This window comes from Hyperolius riggenbachi, chromosome 2 (assembly GCF_040937935.1).
Source record: "Hyperolius riggenbachi isolate aHypRig1 chromosome 2, aHypRig1.pri, whole genome shotgun sequence".
Classification (NCBI taxonomy): domain Eukaryota; kingdom Metazoa; phylum Chordata; class Amphibia; order Anura; family Hyperoliidae; genus Hyperolius; species Hyperolius riggenbachi.
Genome location: NC_090647.1, coordinates 331,009,585 through 331,036,783, shown reverse-complemented (window position 1 = coordinate 331,036,783; position 27,199 = coordinate 331,009,585). Strand labels below are relative to the sequence as shown.

Genomic DNA, 27,199 nt, shown 5'->3' with positions numbered 1-27,199 from the left:
TTCCAAAATGGGGTCATTTGTGGGGTGTGTTTACTGTCCTGACATTTTGGGGGGTGCTAAATTGTAATTGTAAGCACCCCTGTAAAGCCTAAAGGTGCTCATTGGACTTTGGACCCCTTAGCGCAGTTAGGCTGCAAAAAAGTGCCACACATGTGGTATTGCCGTACTCAGGAGAAGTAGTATAATATGTTTTGGGGTGTATTTTTACACATACCCATGCTGGGTGGGAGACATATCTCTGTAAATGACAATTTGTTAATTTTTTTTACACACAATTGTCCATTTACAGAGATCTTTCTCCCACTCAGCATGGGTATGTGTAAAAATACACCCCAAAACACATTATTCTACTTCTCCTGAGTACGGCGATACCACATGTGTGGCACTTTTTTGCACCCTAACTGCGCTAAAGGGCCCAAAGTCCAATGAGTACCTTTAGGATTTCACAGGTCATTTTGAGTAATTTCGTTTCAAGACTACTCCTCACGGTTTAGGGCCCCTAAAATGCCAGGGCAGTATAGGAACCCCACAAATGACCCCATTTTAGAAAGAAGACACCCCAAGGTATTCCGTTAGGAATATTCCGTCATTTATGGGGTTCCTATACTGCCCTGGCATTTTAGGGGCCCTAAACCGTGAGGAGTAGTCTTGAAACGAAATTTCTCAAAATGACCTGTGAAATCCTAAAGGTACTCATTGGACTTTGGGCCCTTTAGCGCAGTTAGGGTGCAAAAAAGTGCCACACATGTGGTATCGCCATACTCGGGAGAAGTAGTACAACGTGTTTTGGGGTGTATTTTTACACATACCCATGCTGGGTGGGAGAAATACCTCTGTAAATGACAATCTTTAGATTTTTTTACACACAATTGTCCATTTACAGCGGTATTTCTCCCACCCAGCATGGGTATGTGTAAAAATACACCCCAAAACACATTGTACTACTTCTTCTGAGTACGGCGATACCACATGTGTGGCACTTTTTTGCACCCTAACTGCGCTAAGGGGCCCAAAGTCCAATGAGTACCTTTAGGATTTCACAGGTCATTTTTGTTTCAAGACTACTCCTCACGGTTTAGGGCCCCTAAAATGCCAGGGCAGTATAGGAACCCCACTAATGACCCCATTTTAGAAAGAAGACACCCCAAGGTATTCCGTTAGGAGTATGGTGAGTTCATAGAAGTTTTTATTTTTTTGTCACAAGTTAGCGGAAATTGATATTAATTGTTTTTTTTTCACAAAGTGTCATTTTCCGCTAACTTGGGACAAAAAATAAAATCTTCTATGAACTCACCATACTCCTAACGGAATACCTTTGGGTGTCTTCTTTCTAGAATAGGGTCATTTGTGGGGTTCCTATACTGCCCTGGCATTTTAGGGGCCCTAAACCGTGAGGAGTAGTCTTGAAACCAAATGTTGCAAAATGACCTGTGAAATCCTAAAGGTACTCATTGGACTTTGGGCCCCTTAGCGTACTTAGGGTGTAAAAAAGTGCCTCACATGTGGTACCGCCGTACTCAGGAGAAGTAGTATAATGTGTTTTGGGGTGTATTTTTACACATACCCATGCTAAGTGGGAGAAATATCTCTGTAAATGACAATTGTTTGATGTTTTTTACACACAATTGTCCATTTACATAGAAATTTCTCCCACCCAGCATGGGTATGTGTAAAAATACACCCCAAAACACATTATATTACTTTTCCTGAGTACGGCGGTACCACATGTGTGACACTTTTTTGCAGCCTAGGTGCGCTAAGGGGCCCAACGTCCTATTCACAGGTCATTTTGAGGCATTTGTTTTCTAGACTACTCCTCGCGGTTTAGGGCCCCTAAAATGCCAGGGCAGTATAGGAACCCCACAAGTGACCCCATTTTAGAAAGAAGACACCCCAAGGTATTCCGTTAGGTGTATGGCGAGTTCATAGAAGATTTTATTTTTTGTCACAAGTTAGTGAAAAATGACACTTTGTGAAAAAAACCCAATAAAAATCAAGTTCCGCTAACTTTTGACAAAAAATAAAATCTTCTATGAACTCGTCATACACCTAACATAATACCTTGGGGTGTCTTTTTTTCTAAAATGGGGTCACTTGTGGGGTTCCTATACCGCCCTGGCATTTTACGGGCCCAAAACCGTGAGTAGTCTGGAAACCAAATGTCTCAAAATGACTGTTCAGTGGTATAAGCATCTGCAAATTTTGATGACAGGTGGTCTATGAGGGGGGCGAATTTTGTGGAACCGGTCATAAGCAGGGTGGCCTTTTAGATGACAGGTTGTATTGGGCCTGATCTGATGGATAGGAGTGCTAGGGGGGTGACAGGAGGTGATTGATGGGTGTCTCAGGTCGTGGTTAGAGGGGAAAATAGATGCAATCAATGCACTGGGGAGGTGATCGGAAGGGGGTCTGAGGGGGATCTTGAGGGTTTGGCCGAGTGATCAGGAGCCCACACGGGGCAAATTAGGGCCTGATCTGATGGGTAGGTGTGTTAGGGGGTGACAGGAGGTGATTGATGGGTGTCTCAAGGTGTGATTAGAGGGGGGAATAGATGCAAGCAATGCACTGGCGAGGTGATCAGGGCTGGGGTCTGAGAGCATTCTGAGGGTGTGGGCGGGTGATTGAGTGCCCTAGGGGCAGATAGGGGGTCTAATCTGATAGGTAGCAGTGACAAGGGGTGATTGATGGGTAATTAGTGGGTGTTTAGGGTAGAGAAGAGATGTAAACACTGCACTTGGGAGGTGATCGGACATCGGATCTACGGGCGATCTATTGGTGTGGGTGGGTGATCAGATTGCCCGCAAGGGGCAGGTTAGGGGCTGATTGATGGGTGGCAGTGACAGCGGGTGATTGATGGGTGGCAGTGACGGGGTGATTGATGGGTGGCAGTGACAGGGGGTGATTGATGGGTGGCAGTGACAGGGGTGATTGATAGGTGATTGACAGGTAATCAGTGGGTTATTACAGGGAAGAACAGATGTAAATATTGCACTGACGAATTGATAAGGGGGGGTCTGAGGGCAATCTGAGCGTGTAGGCGGGTGATTGGGTGCCCGCAAGGGGCAGATCAGGGTCTGATCTGATGGGTAACAGTGACAGGTGGTGATAGGGGGTGATTGATGGGTAATTAGTGGGTGTTTAGAGGAGAGAATAGATGTAAACTCTGCGCTTGGGTGGTGATCTGATGTCGGATCTGCGGGCAAACTATTGGTGTGGGTGGGTGATCAGATTGCCCGCAAGGGGCAGGTTAGGGGCTGATTGATGAGTGGCAGTGACAGGGGGTGATTGATGGGTAGCAGTGCCAGGGGGTGATTGATGGGTGGCAGTGCCAGGGGGTGATTGATGGGTGATTGACAGGTGATCAGTGGGTTATTACAGGGAAGAACAGATGTAACTAATGCACTGGCGAATTGATAAGGGGGGGGTCTGAGGGCAATCTGAGCGTGTAGGCGGGTGATTGGGTGCTCGCAAGGGGCAGATTAGGGTCTGATCTGATGGGTAACAGTGACAGGTGGTGATAGGGGGTGATTGATGGGTAATTAGTGGGTAATTAGTGGGTGTTTAGAGGAGACAATAGATGTAAACACTGCGCTTGGGTGGTGATCTGATGTCGGATCTGCGGGCGATCTATTGGTGTGGGTGGGTGATCAGATTGCCCGCAAGGGGCAGGTTAGGGGCTGATTGATGGGTGGCAGTGACAGGGGGTGATTGATGGGTGGCAGTGACGGGGTGATTGACAGGTGATCAGTGGGTTATTACAGGGAAGGACAGATGTAAATAATGCCCTGGCGAATTGATAAGGGGGGGTCTGAGGGCAATCTGAGCGTGTAGGCGGGTGATTGGGTGCCCGCAAGGGGCAGATTAGGGTCTGATCTGATGGGTAACAGTGACAGGTGGTGATAGGGGGTGATTGATGGGTAATTAGTGGGTGTTTAGAGGAGAGAATAGATGTAAACGCTGCGCTTGGGTGGTGATCTGATGTCGGATCTGCGGGCGATCTATTGGTGTGGGTGGGTGATCAGATTGCCCGCAAGGGGCAGGTTAGGGGCTGATTGATGGGTGGCAGTGACAGGGGGTTATTGATGGGTGATTGACAGGTGATCAGGGGGGATAGATACATACAGTACATGGGGTGGGGGGGTCTGGGGAGAATCTGAGGGGTGGGGGGGGGGTGATCAGGAGGGAGCAGGGGGGGGGGGGATTAAAAAAATAGCGTTTTTAGATAGTGACAGGGAGTGATTGATGGGTGATTAGGGGGGTGATTGGGTGCAAACAGGGGTCTGGGGGGTGGGCAGGGGGGGGGTCTGAGGGGTGCTGTGTGCGATCTGGGGCAGGGGGGGGGGATCAGTGTGCTTGGGTGCAGACTAGGGTGGCTGCAGCCTGCCCTGGTGGTCCCTCGGACACTGGGACCACCAGGGCAGGAGGCAGCCTGTATAATACACTTTGTAAACATTACAAAGTGTATTATACACTTTGTATGCGGCGATCGTCGGGTTAACATCCCGCCGGCGCTTCCGTATGGCCGGCGGGATGTTGCGGCGGGTGAGCGGCGCCAGGCGGAGGCGGACGATCGCGTCACTGATGACGCGATCGCTCCGCCCATGCCCCTACAAGGACCGCCGCCAATTGTCAATACGGCGGTCCTTGCGGGGTCCACTTCCCGGCCGCCAATTGTATATATGGCGGTCGGGAAGTGGTTAACAGTGAAGCATATTTTTAATTTACTGTAGGCTTCACTGTATGTTAAAGAGACACTGAAGCGGAAAAAATATATGATATAATGAATTGGTTGTGTACTATGAATAATTACTAGAAGCAAAGAAAATATTCCCATATTTTTATTTTCAGGTATATAGCGTTATTTCTAACATTGCATCATTCTATAATATGTTCAGATTACACAACACTCAGCATTCAAAATGAGTCTTTCAGAGCAGTCTGTGAACTAATGACCTCTCCTCTGGCAGAGAAAAAGTAAATAGTTCAATAACAGTTGAGATAATAAAAGTCAGAAAACAGCCCTCTCCACCACTTTGAAAGTCGTAGAGCTTTTTTGCATAGAGATAACAACTGGAGTTTCTTAACTCTTCCTGTACTGGAAACAATTAGACTGATGTACCTGATCATAATGTTTTATTTCTTAGCTGTACTACACATACAAATCATAATATCATCAGTTTTTTTCGCTTCAGTGTCTCTTTAAGTATGCAACATAATCTGCGGTAAACGTGTGAAACAGCATTTCCTTTGAGTTCTCTGCTTTTAAAGGGAATGCACTGCCCACTGTGAACTGAGCCTTATGGCTTGCGCTTGCTCACATGCTTGCACCTGTGTTCTCACTGTTGCAGCACTGACCAATTCAACTGTACTGAATGAAGCAGCACTGTGTTGCACACAGGCATGCAGTAGTGTGTTGTTAGAATGCACTCCTGCACAGTGCATTAGTGTCTCCATGCGTATCGCACACTGAGACTTGTTGCTGGAAGCAGCTGAACAATGCGACACTGTGTCCAGGCGCTTTTAACGCAGGATTGAACTTCATTGCTATCAGTAACGGATATTCCCTTTCCCACGCAAAATGTTTACCTTTTCTCCAATAGACCATCAGGAACATCTGTATGGCTGTTATTGTGGTGAAACCCCTCCCACAGTGTGATGTCATGACCATGGTCCTGAATTTTTTTTTTCCTGTGAACCTTGTTGCATTGTGGAAAATAATGGCTGTTTCCAACTGTCAAGCATGCAGTATCTCCCTCTGTGCATAGAACTCGGTAAACAAACATTCTGCAGAACAATCCTGGAAGGACTAAAGATGTTGCCGCCTGTGATAAATGTATTTAATTAATATTGTAAAAAAAAATTAGCAATTTTATTAATTACATTATTTTCTCTACAGTTCTTCTTTAACCACTTCAGGACCATAGGCTTACACCCCCTAGTGGCCAGGCTATCTATTACAATGTAGGGCTCAGCAGCTTTAAAAGCTCACTGCAGAGCCATGCAACTTAGCACACATATGAATTCCCCCCCCCCTTTTTTCTGCCCACCAACAGAGATTTCTGCTGGTGGGCTCTGATCGCTGGTGCAGTGTTTATTTATTTGTGTTAGTAAGGTATAGGAGGCGCCCAAGGTGTAGTGATCTCATATGGAGGATGGTAAGAGAATCTTACCTTAGAGATGTCACATTCAAGAGTGCAGAATGTTCATTAAAGACAAAGTTTTTTATTCTGCACATTAGTGTTGTCCGGATCATGAACGATTCAGATCTTTGATCCGAATCTATTTTGTGAGTCGAATCATCCGAATCATCAAAATGAGTGATTCGGATCGAAAAAAGGGGCGGGGCAAGGAGCGACACGCCCCCCTCTCAGCGGGCAGCGGGGTCCTGGAAGCAGAGCAGGGATGGATCGCTGAGTTGGAGGGGAGCCAGCCTTGCAGGGACAGGTAGATGAGAGAGAGGGGACATGGGTGCCACTGCCAGATATGTGTAGAGCACACATACTGGCTGCAATGTGCTGCCCATTACAGGCTGTCTGTTCCGTAGTGCTGCACAGTGATCACATTGGAAGCTTTTGGCACAGCTCAGTAACTTTGCAGGCACTGTGATTGAAAGGCAATATTATCCTCCTGCACTCTGCTCTAAACAACTGCACTTCACTTCTGGGAATGCTTTGGGGAATGCTTTATTTCACTGCGACGTTTGCTTTCAAAGTACACAGATGAACATATAGGTGAAATACATGTAAAGCATGATTTCAGCATGTGGGTATTGTGTGCAAGCAAACATTTCTGCTCTCTGCTCGTCCCTCCTCCCATCTCTGTCCACTCCCTGCCCTCTGTCCATCTTCTCCCCTTCTCTGTGTGTCCACCCCCCTCCCCTTCTCCTGTCCACAGCAGGGAAAGACCTGTCCTGCTATTCATTTCACCCCCGAATGCTTCGGTAGTAAAATGATCCGAGATTCAGATCAAAGATCCGGATCTCTTCAATGATCCGATTGGAATCATCCGGATCATTGAAAAGATCCGAACTTCCCATCTCTACTGCACATCAGACAACGCATTTTGCGAGTGGGGACAGCTGTTTCCCCACATGCCTATATGAGTGGTTGCATCTTCTGCAACCTACCTTTGTGAGTATATTTGTCTATTATACAATATACCTCCTGTTTTGATGGTATAACATGATATCGGGCTCCCGGTGCCTCTGTTTTCTTTCTTTCTACAAGCTTGTATTTATTTGTGGGGGGGGTTTTATACTGTATATATAAATTTGTGTATTTTATTTATTTATTTTTCCCTTCCTCCCACTGCCAGCCAATGACAGCGATCGGCTGTCATAGGCATCAGCCCAAGAGAGACGATCGCTCTTGAGCCTTTCCAGGGGACAGCCAAGTGACACGGCTGTCCCCAGTACAGCGCTGCTGTAGATCGCAGCGCTGTACAATGTAAACGGTCTAACAGTCTCCTAGCGTAGATCGCCGCTGGGAGACTGATTACGGAGCAGAGCCACCCTCCCGACATCGATCGTTATTAGGCAATCGGGAGGGGGTTAAAGGACAACTGAGGTGAGAGGTATATGGAGGCTGCCATATTTATTTGCTTTTAAGCAATACCAATTACATCACTATCCTGCTTATTCTCTGCCCCTAATACTTTCAGCCATAGACCCGAAACAAGCATGCAGCAGATCAGTTGTTTCTGACATTATTGTCAGATCTGACAGAGTAGCTGCATGCTTGTTTCTGGTGTTATTCAAACACTACTGCAGCAAAACAGATCAGCAGGGCTGCCAGACAACTGGCATTGTTTAAAAGGAAATAAATATGGCAGCCTCCATATACCTCTCGCATCAGTTGTCCTTCAAGGCTGGGGCCACACTTATCAAAATCGCATACGTTTTCTGCATGTAAAATCCCATTTCAACTGAAAACCAATATTAGTCAATAGGATGGTTCACAGTTCAATGCGATTTCGTATGTGAGGAAACAAACCTTGCTTTTTGTTTCAAAATATAGCAACATTGTGTGCGGTTTTCCTTTGAAAATAATCAGCTGCTCGAGTTAAATACACATTTAAATGCACAGAATAGCGCAGTGCATGCAGAAAAACATGTAGTGCATGTAGAAAAACATGTAGTGCATGCAGAAAAACGTGCTTGTTTATCATATGGACAAGTGTGGTCCCAGCCTAAAGGAAACCTGAAGTGTGAGTAATACGGAGACTGGCATCTTCCTTTTCTAAAAAACAATGCCACTTGCCTGACTTCTGTGCTAAATCTCACTGGCATACATGTAAAAAAAGCACCTGGAAAAAAGGGCGCTGGGGATTGGCGCTAGTAAAATGTTGGTAAACTTAGCAATATTCTTCTACTGCATTGCATTTTGATAGTAAAATATCAGTAATATTTACTGACATTTTACTATGGTTAAACCTAACCCTACTCCTACACAGAACCCTTCCCTGGTGGTGCCTAACCCTAATACCCCCCTTGGTGGTGCCTAAGAGTCCTTTTATACTTAATCAGTTGCTCTCAGTTATAACTGAAAGACAACTCATTTTCAAAGTAATGTCTATGTTGTCCTATGGCTCAGTTCCCTGCTACTGTGCAGTTGCAGGCCATATTCGTGCATGCACAATACGGTCGTGCTTGTACACGGATGGGAGAGTGACTATAAGGAAGAAGAGGGTCCTGGCCAGCAGCAGTGGGGGCAATGAGGACAAGGGAAGTCTCTGGATTATCCAGTGGCTTTGCACTACCTAGGTTGCCTGCCAATAATAAAGATCCTATTTTGAAGATGTGTAGGAGCTAGCGAGGAAGATAACCTAAGCATGGCATGTGTAAAGTGTCCTGAAGTTCTTCTAAGCTGTGGCAATTTAAAAAAAAAATAATATTAAAGATCCATTAATTTTATGTATTGATTTAGTAAGTGCTGTCAGTTGTCAAAGGTGTTGTCAAGATGTAAAGAAATATTGCTTAATATAGGATTTTTGCAGTTTAAATACAGAATTAAGCTTCACCTCTTTTTTAAAAATACATTTAATACAAAAAATATGGCTTCAGGCTAAATACGGGAACGACACACACACACACACACGGCACAATCAGGCACTGAACTTGTAACGCAAGTTACACTGCAGACTCTCTCTAGGCTATGAGCGTTGGCTTAGTACAGCAGAAGTCAAACTTATTAAATAAATATTTAATATTCCAAAAAGTGGAACAGTGCAGACAAGAATATATACAAAAGGATTTACAAAAACAAAGCAAAAATTACAAAGTACAAGAAACAAAGATACACACAAGACCGTTTGCATAAAAATAAAATGGGAATAACGTTACCAGCATGACGGTTGAACACTGTTTCCGGGAGAACGCAGTCTGACCAGTAGTCAGGGCAGTTCTAGGGTCTTTGCTATCTCCAGGGAACTACAAGTTGTGAAGGTCCTATGCTGGTATTTATAGGCCGATTTGTGGCCTGGGGCATTTAATGTTCAGTCCCAAAACTAATGCAATTTCCCAGATTGTTCGCACAGAGCGCTTGTCATATCCTTTCTGGCTGTGATATGCAACTTCAAAGCTTTCCTGTCCCACCTTGAACTTTGCAGACTCAATTAGTCCTGATTGTACTTTGATAACAACAAGTATCCTGTTTATACACATAGACTTCAAAACACTTCACACACTTCCAGCCCAATATTCCGACCACAGGTAAAACTGTATTTTAACACACACATCAAAAGACTTCTGATTAAGGGTTTCCTGCAGGCTGTCATATGTAAATTCCGGCTCCTTGTGCTGGTGTGATCTGCATCAAAGCACACTGCAGCCAGTCCAGGTGACAATAGTACACATCTGAGACAGTATTTCACAGCAGATCAAAGGTGGGGACATGACTGGCTATTGGCCTAATTAGCCTTTTCCTTACCAGAGGCTAAAGGCCCATACACACGTCGGATTTTAGCGAACGACCCGTCGTTTGAACGTTCCGTCGTTCGGACGTTTTTGCGTCAAATCCGACGTGTGTACAGACTATCGTTCGGGTGATAAGACTGGTTACCAACATGACGGTTACCAGCATGACGGTTGGATCTCTGTTGGATCTCTCAGCTGCTTTTGATACAGTTGACCATGAAATCCTGCTTAACAGACTGCAGGAGTACTGTGGCATCAGTGGATCAGTCCTCCAGTGGTTCAGATCATTCCTGACTGACAGAACACAGAGAGTATCCCTAGGACCTATAATGTCCAAACCTGCACCTCTACAATTCGGAGTGCCACAAGGATCAATCCTATCCCCTCTGCTGTTTGCAATCTACATGTTGCCACTCGGTACACTTATCCAACGACATGGCCTGACGTACCACTGCTACGCCGATGACACACAGCTATACCTGTCCTTCAAACCTGGTGGAACAGACCCTACCCCAAAAATAAACTCTTGCTTAGCTGAGCTTCAGGCATGGATGAATGATAACTGGTTGAAACTGAATGCTGACAAAACTGAGGTCCTGTTTGTCCAAAGCCAGTGCTCGCCATCAAAACAGCTCTATCCTAAAGCAACACCAATCAGGATTGGGAATTCAGACATAAACAGCTCCAACCTTGTGCGTAGCCTTGGCGTACTAATCGATGGGGAATTGAGTTTCAGAAACCAAATTTCATCTGTAGTTAAATCTTTCATCTGAAGAACATTGCAAAGATTAAACATCTGATTCCCCCAGAGGATCTTCAAACCCTAGTCCACGCCTTCATCACATCACGGCTGGACTACTGCAATGCCCTTTATGCTGGCCTCCCCAAAAAAGACCTGCGTCGCCTGCAATTAGTGCAGAATGCTGCTGCCAGATTGCTAACAAACCAGCCTCGCCACTGTCACATTACACCGATCCTTCGCTCACTGCACTGGCTACCAGTAGAATGGAGAATACTCTTCAAGATTGGACTGCTGACATTCAAATCCCTGCACAATCTGGGCCCTGGATACATGAAGGACTTGCTGAAGCTGCACCACACCTCTCACAACCTCAGATCAGCAAGTTCTATAAACTTGGTCACTCCCAGAGTGCACCTCAAAAAATCTGGAGACAGAGCCTTCTGTCATGCTGCCCCTACTCTTTGGAACTCCCTACCACACCCAGTAAAGACAGCACCATCCCTGGAGCTATTCAAATCCAGACTGAAAAGCCACCTGTTTAGCCTGGCATTTCCAGATTTATAAAATTCTTCCCCTGTACCACGATGGTCGGAGCCATGCTTATGCGCTTTGAGTCCCACGGGAGAAAAGCGCTTTACAAATGTTATTTCTTGTTTTGTTGTTGTTGTTGTTTTATTTCACTATTATATCTTTGCTGTCAAAATTTGCATGAAGTTACTATAGCTGGAAAAAAGTGTGTTTTCGTTTCAGCAAAATGTGAATATTTTCAGGGGTATGATTATGTACCTCCTGCACATCTTTCTGATATGTTGTTTAAAGAGATAAAGCCTGTTGATACTGGTTGGAAAAATAAATTAGAGGTTAAGATTTTTATAGCAGCTTCCATATTTGTTGCATCAAAATTACCTTCTACACATTGTAGCGACTGGATTTGTGTATGTGTATTACCCAAGTGTGCAGGTGGCGTTTGTGAACTACTTGTCTCCTGAATGTGCTGATCTGATGAGTCATGAACTACATAATTCTCCAATTCCATTTTTTCTACAACTAGATGGTGCTGCAGACTAAGAAGTAATCCCACAAACAGCACTTTTCCTTGATCTCCTGTTTGCTTGTGCATAATTTACATCCCTGTCAGTACACTCTGAACACTCAGAAGCTGCTTTTAATCTGCAATGTACAGGGATTTGCTTGTTGTGTCATTGGTCATGTTTGTATTGAGAACAACATTATTTTTCGAAACCACAAACCCTTTTGCAGTGATGTTTTTCCCCTACCAATCAGTGTGGTAAAGAGAGTGCTTTATAGCTTGTTAAACATACAGTAGGCAGGAGCCAAGGACAAGACACAACATTTATATTACACTTTTTTCCTGGCGGATTCAAAGCGCCAGAGCTGCAGCCAGCTAGGGGGCATGCTCAGTGGGCAGTAGCAGTTTTTGGGAGTCTTGCCCGAGGTCTCCTCACTCAATCGCTGCTGGTTTACTGAACAGGAAGAGAAGTCGAGTGTTGTACCCGGTTAGCCATCAGTAAAAGCAAGAAATTTTGAATACGTTTTGAATACTGGAATCAGTCTGATGAAGGCTTCATAGCCGAAAGCTTACTGCTTTTCTTCTAAATTAGCCAATAAATTCTGATTCAAAACGTCTTGCTCGAACAGGAAGAACGGAGAATCAAACTCTGGTCTCCTGTGTTATTGGCAAATGTAAAATATATCTTAATAATCATGCACAAAAAGTTTATACAGTATCTACTCCACAGATTTTATGCTAACAAAATATTAATTTGGCATATTGTTTAAACTTTAAGACATTGCTTTGTGGAGGGCAAAAGTAATTTTTTACAACAATGTTCACAGATTATTGCACTTTTGACCACTGTATATCCCGTCAATGCGTGGGTGATTACCTTTTGTCTGAATAATAAGGCCCCTTTTACACTTAACCACTTGACGACCACAGTGCTAACTCCCTCTAACGACCAGGCCCTTTTTTGTTGCACTGGGCTGTGCAGGCTTTTCAGCCTCCTGCACAGCCCAGCTATGGAGCCCAGCGATCGGACTCCCCTCCTTTTTTTTGTCCCTAAGGGGACATGCCGCCGGAGGGGTCCGATCGCTGCGGCAGTTTGTTTATTTATTTTTTTTACTTCAGCCTCATTGAGGCTCTCTCTCTCCCCGTCTCCCTGCCTCTCCTTCCTCCTTCCCCTCTGCCTACAGAATTGAACAGGACGGCGATATGTCCTGTTCCACCTCTCATAGGCATCAGCCTATGAGAGGACGGTGCTCCCCAGCCAATCGGAGGCCGGGGATCGCCGATCTCGTATGGCGCTGCCGGGGACTGCAGCGCTGTATGGATGTAAACAAAGGGGATTTCTTTCCCCTTTCGTTTACAAACAGCCTGCTAGCCGCGATCGAAACTCCATTCTGTGAAGTGGCAGGGAACGATCGCGCATGCGCTCAGCCATTCCCTGGGAAACTGCAGCCCCAGGACTTGATGTGAATCGGCGTTAGGCGGTCCTGGGGCTGCCGCCGCGGCCACGCCCATCGGTGTTAGGCGGTCCCCAGGTAGTTAATCAGTTGCGCTCAGTTATAACTGAAAGAAAACTGATTTTCAAAGTAATGCCCATGTTTTCCTATGGCACAGTTTCCACTATACACGTTTTAACTGAAATCTTTTTCACAATGCACTGTTATGAAAAAACGTGTACTAACACACAATGCATTACGTGTAAAAGGGCCCTAAGAGTTACAGATTGCCCAGCAAGTTCATGGTGAACCAGAACTCCTAAGCATAGCAACAAGACTCAAGTCTCAGACAGCTCCCACGTGTGTGCTCAGCATCTCGCAGTGTAAGTGCAGCTCGCTGCGTGACTTAGAGAGTTGAGAGGGTATGTTTGCGCAACAAGCCACTAATCATGCCCGTGATCCACCCGCATTGCACATCCACACCTAGCAGGAATCAGCGGTGATCAACAGGGCTACGGAGGTCCGACACTCCCCTCTGTCTTAGATCCACCCACCTACGTGGTTTCGCCCTATCAGGGCTTCATCAAAGTGTGGCCACATATTCATTGAGGTTCCCATTTATAATATCATCAAGGGAGTCACAACATTTCCAAGTAGACTGGAGTGTTAATTTGTGCTGGTCACGTTATTTTGAAGAAGCACAAATAAATGGCCAATGTTACTTCCCTGTAAAGCCAAAATGTCCAGCAGAACCATTGGCTTAGAACTAGCAGAAACCTGTAGACCCAGTTACAGCCATCTACTGTCCAGGAAGAATTGCCGCTGGTACAAAAAAATGAATGTCTGTAGCAGGGCCATGAAGTCAGTACAACAACAAAAATTGTCGGCACTTTCGTTCTCTGATGAGTTGAGGTGATGAGTTTTCTGAGTTTCCATTGTTATAGCTACAACATGGCTTTTTTTTTTTTTTTTTTACTCAGCGTTTCTTTTTACCTATCTGCTGCTTGATGGCATTATTGAATAAAGTCTGTATTCATTGTACTTAAAGGGAATCTGAAGTGAAAATAAATTTATGATATAATGATTTGTATGCGTAATACTTCTAAGAAAAAAATCATTTTTAGCTCGGATATGAGTCTCACAGTTTCCAGTACAGGAAGAGTTAAGAAACTTCAGTTTTTATCTATGCATAGGAGCTTCTGTGAGCTCTGTGGTGGACAGCACTGTCTTTTGAAGCTTTTATCTCAACTGTCTCTCATTGTTTCTTCTTTGTTTATGGCTTTTCTGCAGAGAAAAGTTCAAAGGGTCAGTAGCCTGCTCTGTGAAATCATTTAAAATGCTGAGTGTATTGTGGAAACTGCAATTATTAGATAATGCTGCAATGTTATAAAAAAGCTATATGCCTGAAAATAAAAATGACACTATCTTCTTTGCTACTAATGTTCTATTAATTATATGTATTATGCAACCAATTCATTATATCATGAGTTGTTTTTTTTCCGCTTCAGTGTCACTTGAATTCATCTTCTTGTTTTCCTTTGCAGTGTTGGCAGGTGAAGATTGCCTTTTGTATCAGGATCACAGTGGTAGCTGGCATCCTAAAGTAGATTGCCGTTGGGGTACTTTTTGCTGTGGAGACTGCCACAACAGATATTGCTGTATGGAATACAGAAATATGATCACCGAGAGGATGCAAAAGGGCTGTATTGCTCTTAGGTAATTTGTCTTTTTTTTTTTTAGTTTTCAATTATTCAATAATAAAGATGTTTTCGATTAATTATTCTCCTGGGAACTGGGCTGTAATATTTTAATTTCTTTTGATGATAAATTTTACACTATTTCTGGTACGGTGTTTGCAATCTCATACATGCATCTCAATATAATCCTTTTTTTTTTCCCTTTTGGAACAGCCCGAAGACCATTGCTGGCATTGGGTTTGCAGTGCTACTCTTCTTTGTGGTGATTGTAACACTTATTTGCTGCTTTATGTGTTCATGCTGTTATTTGTATCAGCGTCGGCACCAGCGTTCAACCCCATATAGAGGTAAGACAAGCAATCAAACCAAGCTTTCTAATTTGATTCTATAATTTTCATCTTACAACTTGCCTTTAAAGTGTAGTTCCTGGCAAACGTTGTTATTAGCAGCTTCTGCATAGAGGCACCACCATGCCTGTTCCCATCATGTGACAGGTTAGGGTTCAAGTTTTCCTGCAGCTACAGGCTCCTAAGATGTAGACATTGTCCTGTCAAAGATGATGGCCATCTAGGTCATTGAAGTACAACCATTGCAAAACATTTTTTTCTTAAATACATACATAGAGATGTACATTTCTCCCAGAGTAAAATTACTTTATTTCAATGCCGTTGTCACTTACAGTAGGTAGTGAAAATCTGACAGATCTGTAAGGTTTTGGACTAGTCCGACTCCTCATATGGGATCCGGGATACAGGATTCTCAGTTATTTCTTTATGTACAAAAGCACTTATTGAACTGTAGCTGCTCAGTCCAGCTGACAATATATGGGCAAACAAGTAGGGAAGCTGGCTGACATCTTTACATAGATCCTTTCCAGTGTGTGCTTTTGTAACGAATAAAGGTAATACTGAGAATCTCCCATTAGGAGATGGACTAGTCCAAAATATGTCAAAGCTGTCAGCTTTTTATTACCTATTGTAAGCAACAGCAACATAGGAAAAAAATTATTTATAGTGCATTTAATTCTGGTAGAAATGTCCATTTTATTTATATGTGCCTAAAATTGTACAATTTTTCGCCATAGTGGTCCCTTAATCACAAATCAGTGACTGCTAATGGCAGAGTACAGATTTCGGAACAATCATTTTTCCTAACCTCTGTAGTCTCTGGAACACACATACAGTGGTTATTGTTCTTCTGTAAATAATCCTTTTATTTATATTGTTGCACTGCAAAAAGCTCTTATTGTGCAAATAAAAATATTGTATCCACATATTCATGCTAATTGGAGAGGTACCTATTTGCAGTGCTGGTTGTCAGAAAACTTCAGTCCAGCTTTATCCTTTAACCAAAAACGTATGATTATGGATGCCTTGATCCCTAGTGTGCACCGCGATAGATGGACTTTATTTATAAGCAGATGTTTTGAATATGCATTGTATGACATTTTGTAAATAGTAAACAGAAACCAGACCTTTGATTCAAATGTAAGTACCGTATTTTTCAGACCATGAGACTCACTTTTTCCTCTCCTCCCCTAAAGTGTGGAGAAAAAGTCACTGTGTCTTATGGTACAAATACAGTCCTCCACTTACGAGAAGCCGCCGAAACGAATGGCCACCGACCCGCGACAATGTCGGGGACTCCTTGTACTGTGCTCCCCTGTGCAGAGTATTTGCAGCAGAAGCGGTAGCACGTGGGCTGCTTCATGGGTGCCCACAGCATATAGCCTTCCCAGTCCTAACCTTAACCCCCCCCCCCCCCCCCCCACCATGGCTAATCTTAACCACCACCACACACACACAGCTGACCTTAACCTTTCCCCACACACCTAACCTTAACTGACCCTCGCCGCAAAAACAGGCGCAAAAATGATAATTTTCGGGCGCCATTATAAATAGTGACTACACTGAAAATTGCAGTGTACAGTATGATAAATATTGTATTGTGCATTGCGGGCGGCCCCAAAGTTCACAGTGTATTTACAATTGCGCCTATGGCGGCGCTGCCCAGCGTTCAGCTGCTAGCAGGAACCCACATTTCCTGCTTCGAGCTGGCGTTGGTAGTCTTTCAGTTATCTGCTGTGTTGTGGCAAAGCCATAATTCTCTGACATTTCTTTGGACCCGTGCTACGGCTTACCACTATGTGGCACCTGGAGAATGTATAGAAGATGGGAGTAAGAAGGATCATTTTGGAATGCGTCATGTTATCTTTTGTCCACTGGTGCCTCTAATCAAAAAAGTCATATTTCAGCTCTCATATTAACTTCTGTCACTGAACAGAAATGTAAAGAATGCAAAATGCATTTTCGAGTAAAAAAAAAATCCCTCACATTGCTTGCTATAAATTATGTGAAGTTATGTAAGAGGATTTGTCTATTCTTTCCATATGCTGATAACTTTATGCGGAAGGATGAATATAAACCTTCTATATGGTAATTGGTTTTTTTTGTTTTTTTGTTTTTTTAGCTCAAGAAATTCAGATGGCAGGGGTATCACAGCAACCAATGTACCCCACTCAGCCACAGTATCCCACACAACCTCAGTATCCCACACAGCCACAGTATCCCATGCAGCAACAGTATCCCCCACAGTCACAGTATCCCATGCAGCCTCCATACCCAATGCAACCCCCATACCCAGCACAACCACCTTATCCAATGGACCCTAACCTCCCTCCATCTCAGCCTGGATATGAACCTGTGCCTTTATACCCCCCAACATCTCAGTATTCTGGCTATGCTCCAGCACCACCAATGTACAGTCAAATTGGTAAGTTATATATTGTTTGAAACTACAAATTTTAAACCACTTTTTTTGTTGTGAAGGAAGGGTTAAGAGCTTATAAACCAGTATAATTCAGCTTATATAGTGCAGCCCTGTCTTTCTTCCCTGCAAAGACTACACATTGAGTAATGTTATACTTAATAATATTATTTTCTTTCATTTGGTATCTGCCAGTATATTTTTTTAAGTTATAGATATATTTGAAATTGATCTTACTATACTTAAAGTGTATCGAATGCAAAGAACATTCCGCTCCACCAAATGGCGTAGAAAATGAAAAATCTTTATTCTTCAATCCAACATATAAGCACACAGATAAAAGATCACGTGTATCGGAGTAAGAATGGCTCCTTAATCAATGAAGCTATGATTAAGGAGCCATTCTTGTTCCGATACGCGTGAGCTCTTATCTGTGTGCTTATATGTTGGATTGAAGAATAAAGATTTTTCACATTTCTATGCCATTTGATGGAGCGGAATGTTGTTTGGATTCGATAGACTGGCATGTGATTTTCCTGCTCCCAATTGGGGTGAGTGTGTGTGTAGCGGCCTTTCCAACCTTTTTTATACTTAAGTGTACCAGAGATGGGGCACCAGCTATAAAATAAACATACCTGGAGTTCCCTCTAGCCCCCTCCCTCTTCCACCGCATCCTCTTCTTGTTGGCAAAAACCAGGCAGGCTGTTGTAAAGGTCCCAATGAGCACAGTGGCATCAGTAAGTGGAAAAACATAAAAAATCACCTGGACTCTTACTAAAGCTGGCCAGCCATCTAAACTGATTGATCGGGTCTTAGTCATGGAGGTGACCAAAAACCTGATGGTCACTCTGTAAAAGGCACATGGCAGCCTGCCTGGAGTTTGCCAAAAGGCACCTGAAGGACCCTCAGACTATGAGAAACAAAATTCTCTGGTCTGATGAGATAAACATTGAATTCTTTGGTGTGAACACCAGACGTCATGTTTGGAGGAAACCAGGCACCACTCATCACCAGGCCAATACCATTCCAACAGTGAAGCATGGTGGTGGCAGCATCATCATACTGTGGGGATGTTTTTCAGCAGCAGAAACTGGGAAGCTAGTCATGATAAAGGATAAGATGACTGCAGCAATGTACAGAGTCATCCTGGATGAAAACTTGATCCAAGCGCTCTTGAAATCAGACTTGGGAAACTGTTCATCTTTCAGCAGGACAATGACCCTAAGCATGCAGCCAAGATATCAAAAGAGTAGGTTCAGGACAACTCTGAATGTCCTTGAGTGGCCCAGACTTGAAACCGATTGAACATCTCTGGGGAGAGCTTAAAATGGCTTTGCAATGCCGCTTCCCATCCAACCTGTGAGGCGCTGCAAAGAGGAATGGGCAAAACTTGCAAAGGATAGGCTGTAATTGCTGCCAAAGGTGCATCGACAAAGTATTGAGCAAAGGCTGTGAATACTCATGTACATGTGATTTCTCAGGGGGCTATTTTTATAAATTTGCCAAAACCTCAAGTAAACTTTTTTCACGTTAATAAGGGATGTTGTGTGTAGAATTTAGAGGAAAAAATGAATTTAATCCATTCTAGAATACAGCAAGCCTGTAACATAACAAAATGTGGAAAAAGTGATGCACTGTGAATACTTTCCGTGTGCACTGTATATGCAGTACAGTTACACAGTGGGCATCACTATAGCGCTATTAGCATTGCAGTCTGTGCAGTGCCCATTTTACGAAGCGGTTACCAGCGTCCAAATCACCTACTTCGCAGCTGAGGCGTCTGTGCTGCAGCTGCATCCAACTAAACAATCTAGTGACTGATTTTAACCTAGCTTTGATTTAAGTGACTTATCTTGATCAGTAAATATACTTTTTATGCTGGCCTTTATGAAGCCGCTGGAGGAAAAAACAAGAAATGTGTTTGTGACATTATATCATGAAATTATGATGTAATGAGTACTGTTTGAATGGATTAGGTGAATATTACAATAATCATATTTTATCATCCTCAATTGCAGTTCCACCTCCAGACACAAAATATCCAGGTGTATGACATAAAGAAAATGAGAAGATTGCCTGATTTTTCTAATGTCATCAAGTTTTCAGAGGAATTTTCTGTCCCTCATATTTTGTGACTTGTGTGCGTACTCACTGTTACAGAGACCTTCGTCATACTACTATACTGCCTGGTCATGCCATCGGAACAAGACACACTGTCATGTGGCACACTGCAAAGATATTAAGAACTAAGCTTGGTTGCATGGTTACATTCAGTATAACTAATGGAATTTATGTTACTAATTTCTCTTTGTATAATTATGATACTTTGTAAAGTTCAGCTCATTTTAGTCTGAAAGTTACCCTGGAGAAACATAACATAACGAGATAAACATGCGTATATAGTACTAATCCAACTTAGAAGTTATGTTTTTTCTCTTTTTCCTGTTTTCTTTCTAATAGTTAATAACCCATAACATAAATCCCTCTGCAGCTGATTCTGACTGCAGTTATGCATTGCCTATTCTTTAAATATACCTGGTCATAAAATGTCTGTGTGATTATAAATGATCCAGTGGGGAAAATAGATTGGTAGGTTTCTACCCATGTTTAGGCGCTAAGGCTAGGTCCACACTAGGCCCTTTTGTAGAACGGACCTGCGGTCTGTGATCCTGGAAAACCTGAATGCAAACAGATCTGTGCTGCCCTTTGCAGCAAACGATTCTGATCCGTTTGCGTTTTTTTCCCCTCCCCCAAAAACGGATTGCTGCGGCCAGGACCCCAATAGGTGTCCCACAGGTAGCCTGAGGGGTTAGCAGCCAGGGCGGCGGGGGGGGGGGGGGTAGTGGGCACAGCGGTGGGGGGTAGTGGGCACCCCTCCCTCACCTGGGTCCCCCTTGTCACTGCTCATCCCTCCAGTTATTTTCTGCAAAAGTAAGCGTGCGAGTTAGCGGAGAAGCACCTTACCTCCTCTGCTTGCCGTGACTTCCTGCAATGCCTCCCTCTAGTGGGCGGCATTGCCGGAAATCACACAGCGAGCAGAGGAAGAAAGGTAAACTTCCCCGCTCGCTTACTTTTGTCGCAAATAGCTGGAGCGGGGACCGGTGGACCCAGGTGAGGGAGGGGGGCGACCCCCCCCCCCTCCCCACCATTGTGCCCACTACCCCCCCCCCCCCCGTCCTGGCTGCTACCCCCTCAGGCTACCTGGGGACACCTGTTGGGGTGACATGAAGGGGAGGAGCAGGCAGTAGGCAATGCGGATCTCCCTCTGTTTTGTGTGCAAGAATAGCATTTGTAGAGGGAGATCCGTTTTTGCACTGCACTCCACTACCCCTCCGTGTATCAGGATCCATGTGCAGTGTGGGAAAATGCAGCAGATCCGGACCTTCCATTCGGGTTTTGAAAACGGGTCCCCGCAAACGCAGAAGGATCCGTTTTTTGTTTAGGTAAAGAAGGCTTCTATTTTTAACATTGCTATCCGAGGCTCCGGTTTTGATCAAGTTTTAATAACTGAGCCTCGGATACGTTCCCAGACCTAATGTGAACCTGCTCCTAATAAGCATACCGAGCCCATGTTGACACCAGTGACGGACTCTAATCTGCAAACCAAGATTGTTAAACCCTATTTAGGATTAGTATGATAGATACCCTTATTTATTTCATTATGCTGTATTCTACTTCAGGTTTGCATCAGGGAGGTACACATTTTATAAATGGACTTAACTGTACTGAAATAAAAGAACCAAAGATCCCTGGAAAGTCCTTATTTGCTATATTCCAAATCATTTCCTGTGCACTTGAAAAGCTTAGCTTAGCTTTCTCGATCTCAGATGCACAGAGAAGGGTTGTCTTTATTTTTCTTAATGGAAGTTTGTCTAACCCTTTCCTGCTGTCCCCAATCTAGTGAGAGCACTGTGCCTTGAAAATTAGGTTCTTTCGCTCAGGACAGAGTTCTGTATCTGAGACGATAAGTGTTCCATTGTGAATGCCCCTAGGATATGGTGGTTCACTAAGCACACTGGAAATGTTGTGGAGTATAGTAAACAGGCATCTTAAAGGGTACCTGAGATAAAGTAAAATAAGAAACGTATACATATCTGGGGCTTTGAAGCCCCCTTCAAGCTGATCCGTCCCTCTTTATTGCCTCCTGGATCCTCCGCTACGGCTTCCGGTAATCTGGCCAGTCAGCACAGTCTGGCCGTTTGTGCTGCCCCGTCACGCTCCCACGGCCATGAGTGTTGTACGCCTGGGCAGTAGTACTGCGCAGGTGCAGAACGCTCCTGGCAACAGGAGCACGATAGGGGGCATGCACAGTTCCCTCCGACTGGCCGGATTACCGGGAGCAGTAGCGGAGGATCCAGATGGTGGAAGAGGATGGAGAGGGACCTGATCAGCCTGAAGGGTGCTGGAGGAAGCTCCAGGTACCGTATATACCCATAAACATGTGTGCCAACAGCAGGGAAATGTTGCAGGGCTGTGTCTTGCAGTGATCAGGGCTGCCAGAGAAAGCAGCAGAGGCAGCGGGGGAGAGAGGCACTTGTTGGGTTGGACACTAAAGCTGGTCATACACTAGGCCGATTCCCGCCCATCGACAGCAGATTCTATCACTGGAATCGAATCTGCTGTCACATCGTTCACGCTACACACTAAATTTCCGTCGATCGCTCCGTGCGGGAAATTACCGTCGATCGCCCGCGGGTAGGGAGCGCGTCGCTAGCGGCGTTCGAGTGCCCGACGACCAACGCAATACAGCTGCAATACATTACCTGCTCTGCCGGTGCGACTCCCCAGGTCTCCGCTGTCTTCTCCGCTCTGGTCTGGTCTCCGAGTCGCATGCTTCACTTCTTCCTGTCCCGGCAGGAAGTTTAAACAGTAGAGGGCGCTCTACTGTTTAAACTTCCCACAGACAGGAAGAAGTGAAGCATGCCGGAGACCAGAGCGGAGAAGAAGACAGCGGAGACCTGGGGAGTCGTGCCGGCGGAGCAGGTAATGTATGCGGGGGGGGGGGGGGGGGTAGCGGCGGCAGCACCACCACCACCACAGATTGTGAACGGTTTCATGCTGAAATCGATTCACAATCTGTTTGCAGTAAAGGCAGCCATACGATCCCTCTCTGATCAGATTCGATCAGAGAGGGATCTATCTGTTGGTCGAATCTGATGGCAAATCGACCAGTGTATGGCTACCTTAAATCAGTGGCAGGGATTTTGGTAATATGGAGGCACGTGAGGGGCACTAGATCCTAATGGTTGGCACAGGGGGGCAGCAATTTAACAGGCTATAAGTCAGAGATTTAAGCCTGACTTGATTATATGTTGCCCCCTATGCTTTGCTTCTAGAAATCGGAGGTAAATTTCTCACCTAATGGCAAGTAGATACAGTATGTATACATATCTTATTTTGCTTCATCTCCGGTTCACTGAGATTCATGCACTTGTTTACAGATCATGTGATGCTGAAGAACGAAAAAGGTAAACTTGGTTGTTCCTCTTCTGTGAATGGAGAGGATGTATTTTGTGGTTGAACTGCAACAATATTTTTACAGTAAATAAAATATTATTATGGTACTTTTGTAGTGTCTGGTCTCCTTTTTGTCATAGTGGACCGTTTAAACAGAATTAATGCATAGTTTGTTCCCCCATTACCAAGGCTGGATTAATAACTTTTCTGCCACTAGGCAAACTGTGCTGTGACTCCCCTTCCTTGTGCAGCAGTGCCCCTCCCATTTCATGCCCAGCCCCCTTTCCTTGTGTAACATCCATGTGCTGCACCACCACTCTTTCATGACCAGCTCCTCTGGACATTAGCTTCCCTTTTTCATGTGCGCTTCCCATTTGCAGCCTCCTCTTTGTCATGACCAGTTGCCCCCTTGGGCTGCAACTGCCCATAGCCTGAGCCTTTGTGACCTTTCCAGAAATATGGCCCTGCCCATTATATATTAGCTGTTTTGTTACATAGGGCCTGATGCATGAAGCAGTGTTAAAATTGCTGAGCACAGGCAACGCACTGCAGTTTTACCAGTACTTACGGCAGAGGAGCAACGCATGTTACCTAATTAGCGCAATGCACATTACGGGATAACATGCAACATCTAGAGTGATTATCCATTACTCTGAGCATGATTTTGGTGCAGTCTTGTATGGTGCTACAAGCCGCATTCAATTATTTATCTAAACAGGGAAGTAAAGTCGAGTAAAAAAAAAGTTTGCATTGTTCTACATAGTACCCAGAAAGCTCAATACACCTTATCCATCTTTCCTGCAATTACTTTAGCCCCTTTAAAAAAAAAGTCTGTTTGACTTCCAAACCAGGACATCACAGCTACTTTGATGTCTTCATCACACAGAAAAATGCCGTCCATGGAGATATTTCTTCAAAACCTGGAACAGGAGCCAGGTCATGGATTGTTCAGCTGCTGGGACTCACTCTCAGAGGGCGATGGGCATGAAGGAGGTAGCTTCAGCACGGCAGTGCTAGTCGCTACTCTGTGCCTCCATAGGTGCAATGGATATAACGGTAGCGACATCACAATGATTATGAGTTCGGCTATAAAGTATTTGCACCTAGGAGGCAAATGATGCAGACTTTCCATCTACAGGTGGAGCACAGGGTTTAGAAATAGGCTTACAGGGTACAGTATGTACAGCAAAGTGTTCCTGAAGGAATGCTGGACCATGTGTGGCCATCCTGTTATGTGCAGACCCCAGATATTGTACCATTTTTTTTTTCAATTGCTTATTTATGAAACTTCACTTGTTTTTGAAATAATACATTTTTGCAGAGCAGGGTTCCTCTAAGCCACCAACATTCAAAAACCAAACATCACACGGCTCAGTCACATGGTACTCAATCGAGTGTCCCCATCTGCATTACATTCAGCTGTCTTTAGACAGCTGAGCTCCGTACCGTTGTCAGGACTCTGTGATCACTGTGAGCCAATGACAGTGATCACAAAGGAAAAAACAAATAAAAAAGGCTCTAGTCTTTAAAGAAAACCTGAACTGAAAATTACAATTCAGAATAAACATAAACCCGTCATACTTATCTTCCGTGTAGTCTACTCCTCAATCTCCTTCTCAGCTGCTGCTTCCTGTTTGTCCACTGTGATCAATGGAATTCTCCATCCTCCATTTTTAATATGGCAATCACCCTGTAACAGCTTCCGGGTCAGCACACTGTTAACCAGCTGGGCGGTATGGACGAGCTCAGCTCGTCCAGTACCGCCGGAGCCTGCCGCTCAGGCCCTGCTGGGCCGATTTGCCCCAAATAAAGTGCAGCACACGCAGCCGGCACTTTGCCAGCCGCGTGTGCTGCCCGATCGCCGCCGCTCTGCGGCGATTCGCCGCGAGCAGCGGCGAAAGAGGGTCCCCCCAGCCGCCTGAGCCCTGCGCAGCCGGAACAAAAAGTTCCGGCCAGCGCTAAGGGCTGGATCGGATGCGTCTGACGTCAGGACGTCGGCTGACGTCCATGACGTCACTCCGCTCGTCGCTATGGCGACGGTGTAAGCAAACCAAGGAAGGCCGCTCATTGCGGCCTTCCTTGTTTATTCTGGGCGCCGGAGGCGATCGGAAGAACGCCTCCGGAGCGCCCTCTAGTGGGCTTTCATGCAGCCAACTTTCAGTTGGCTGCATGAAATAGTTTTTTTTTAATTTAAAAAAAACCCTCCCGCAGCCTCCCTGGCGATCTTATCAGAACGCCAGGGTGGTTAAACTGTAATATCGTCCACTTGGGCCATAAGGAAACATGGACATTACCTTGCACATGAGTTGTCCTTTCAGCTATAACTGACAGCAACTGATATATTTCAGTTCTGACAAAATCTGGAAGGGATTGTTGTTGGAAGAAAATGGTGAGCTTCAGAGAGGAACGGACGGCGAGGTAAGTATGTAATATTAATTTGCAGGTACATCATGTGTTTATTTTAAATAATTTTACACTGTTCAGATTCCCTTGAAGGGGCCAGAGCCGCTTGGTCCCCAATCAGTTAAACATGATTCAAAGTTATAATGTGATTCCTTGTTGTATACACAAATGATCACTCCTAATACTTTTAAAAATACATGAATGTGCTTACAGGATATGTATATAACACATGATATGGCACTTGACAGTCAGTGCAGTATTAAAATAAAAGCATTTCTGTCCTGGGCATTTCTGTCTTACCAAACAGCTCTGTGCAAAACTATTTGGAATTCCTGTTGTAAATTCCAGAAGATGCCAAGCTACTCGCTGGTCACATAATATTTCTCTGTTTCCATCTAATAAGGATAATATATTGCAGTGGATGCAGCTATTTCTTCTTGTTCCTGGGTCTTCTCACTCTGCCATGTCATCCCCCAACATTCTCACCCTCCCCTTGCCTTGTGAATAGAGAGCAAGTTGCTGGGATTTCCTTATATGGAAAATTGAAGCATAAAGTATCTTTTCCATGTCAGATATACACAGCAGTGCCAGACAAACATATTCCAGTGAGGCTGGTGGAATGGTTGCAGTACACATGCATTTATACTGTTTATTAAGCTTTTGAAACAATACTTTTTTTTTCTCCACAACAGATTTACAATTCAAAAAAAATATATGTGCACTCTTTTATTTTCTTTAAATAACAGTGATACTCAGTACCCACCTATATGTCGTCACACAGCTGCCAAGCCATGTTATCTGTTAGCCAGTTCACATTGGAAAGGGTAACAGAAGAAAGTGCCTTATGCACCATGTTATAGGGAACTATGCTCTCTTTTCCACTGAACCATGGTTTAGACTTCAAGTGAACCCGAAGTGAGAGAGATGTGGAGGCTGTCATATTTTTTTCCTTTTAAACAATACCAGTTACCTTGCCAGGCAGTCCTGCTGATCTATTTGGCTGCAGTCATCTGAATAACACCAGAAACAAGCATGCAGCTAATCTTGTCAGTTATGACAATAATGTCAGAAACACCTGATCTGCCTTCCTGCTTGTTCAGTGTCTATGACTGAAAGTATTAGATACAGAGGACCAACAGGAAAGCCAGGCAACTGGTATTGCTTAAAAGGAAATAAATATGGCAGCCTCCATACCACTCTCGCATTGGGTTCATTTTCATTCTGGATATTGCAATACAAAATAGACAGTAAAACCTGTGCAATGAATTGACAAGCTGTAATAATGATGTGGCATAATGGTAGCACTAAAAGACCTTTAAAATGAGTTTCAGGATTATGCAGCAAAGACAGGGTTAGCTTTGCAGTTGAACTGCACTATCATACAAAATTGCTATAAACACGTATCAGTGCTGCACACGTCATTTTGTCATTTCATTCTACTAATTTTACACTTCAGTTTGCAGCCAGCTATACATTTCAAAAACTGATTATAAGCTTAAAATTGCAAGCTTGGAATCTGTACTCTTTATGCTATAGACTGTCATGAATTCCCATCCTTTTGCATGAGTAATTAATTAGCTGCTTGTTATTCATTTTCTGCACCCAGCCTGGAGTAATTGAGTCTCAGGTCCTGTTCACAGTGGTCAGTTGCATTGCAGAATAATTCTGCAGGTCAACTCAGTTCCCATATAATTTTATGGGCCTGTTCACAGTATTGTGTTGTAACTGATCATATTATTCTAACTCGCTGCATCCAGG

At 44.3% G+C, this 27,199-nt stretch overlaps 1 protein-coding gene across 2 annotated transcripts in view; it reads left to right on the top strand.

Moving 5' to 3' along the window:
* Positions 1-22,397, top strand: part of SHISA4 (shisa family member 4) — a 29,173-nt gene extending 6,776 nt beyond the window's left edge. The window contains exons 2-6 of one of the 2 annotated variants that reach the window (XR_011026313.1): positions 14,663-14,834; positions 15,029-15,162; positions 17,285-17,587; positions 19,600-20,377; positions 20,778-22,397. Coding sequence is in view for 1 of the 2 variants with exons in the window: in XM_068269354.1 (XP_068125455.1) it covers positions 14,663-14,834; positions 15,029-15,162; positions 17,285-17,587; positions 19,600-19,634 (644 nt within the window). In the remaining variant the exon portion in view is untranslated. Of the gene's footprint in view, positions 1-14,662; positions 14,835-15,028; positions 15,163-17,284; positions 17,588-19,599; positions 20,728-20,777 lie in introns of those variants that run through there. The other variant, XM_068269354.1, reaches the window with a different exon arrangement.
* The last annotated feature ends 4,802 nt before the right edge of the window (positions 22,398-27,199 follow it).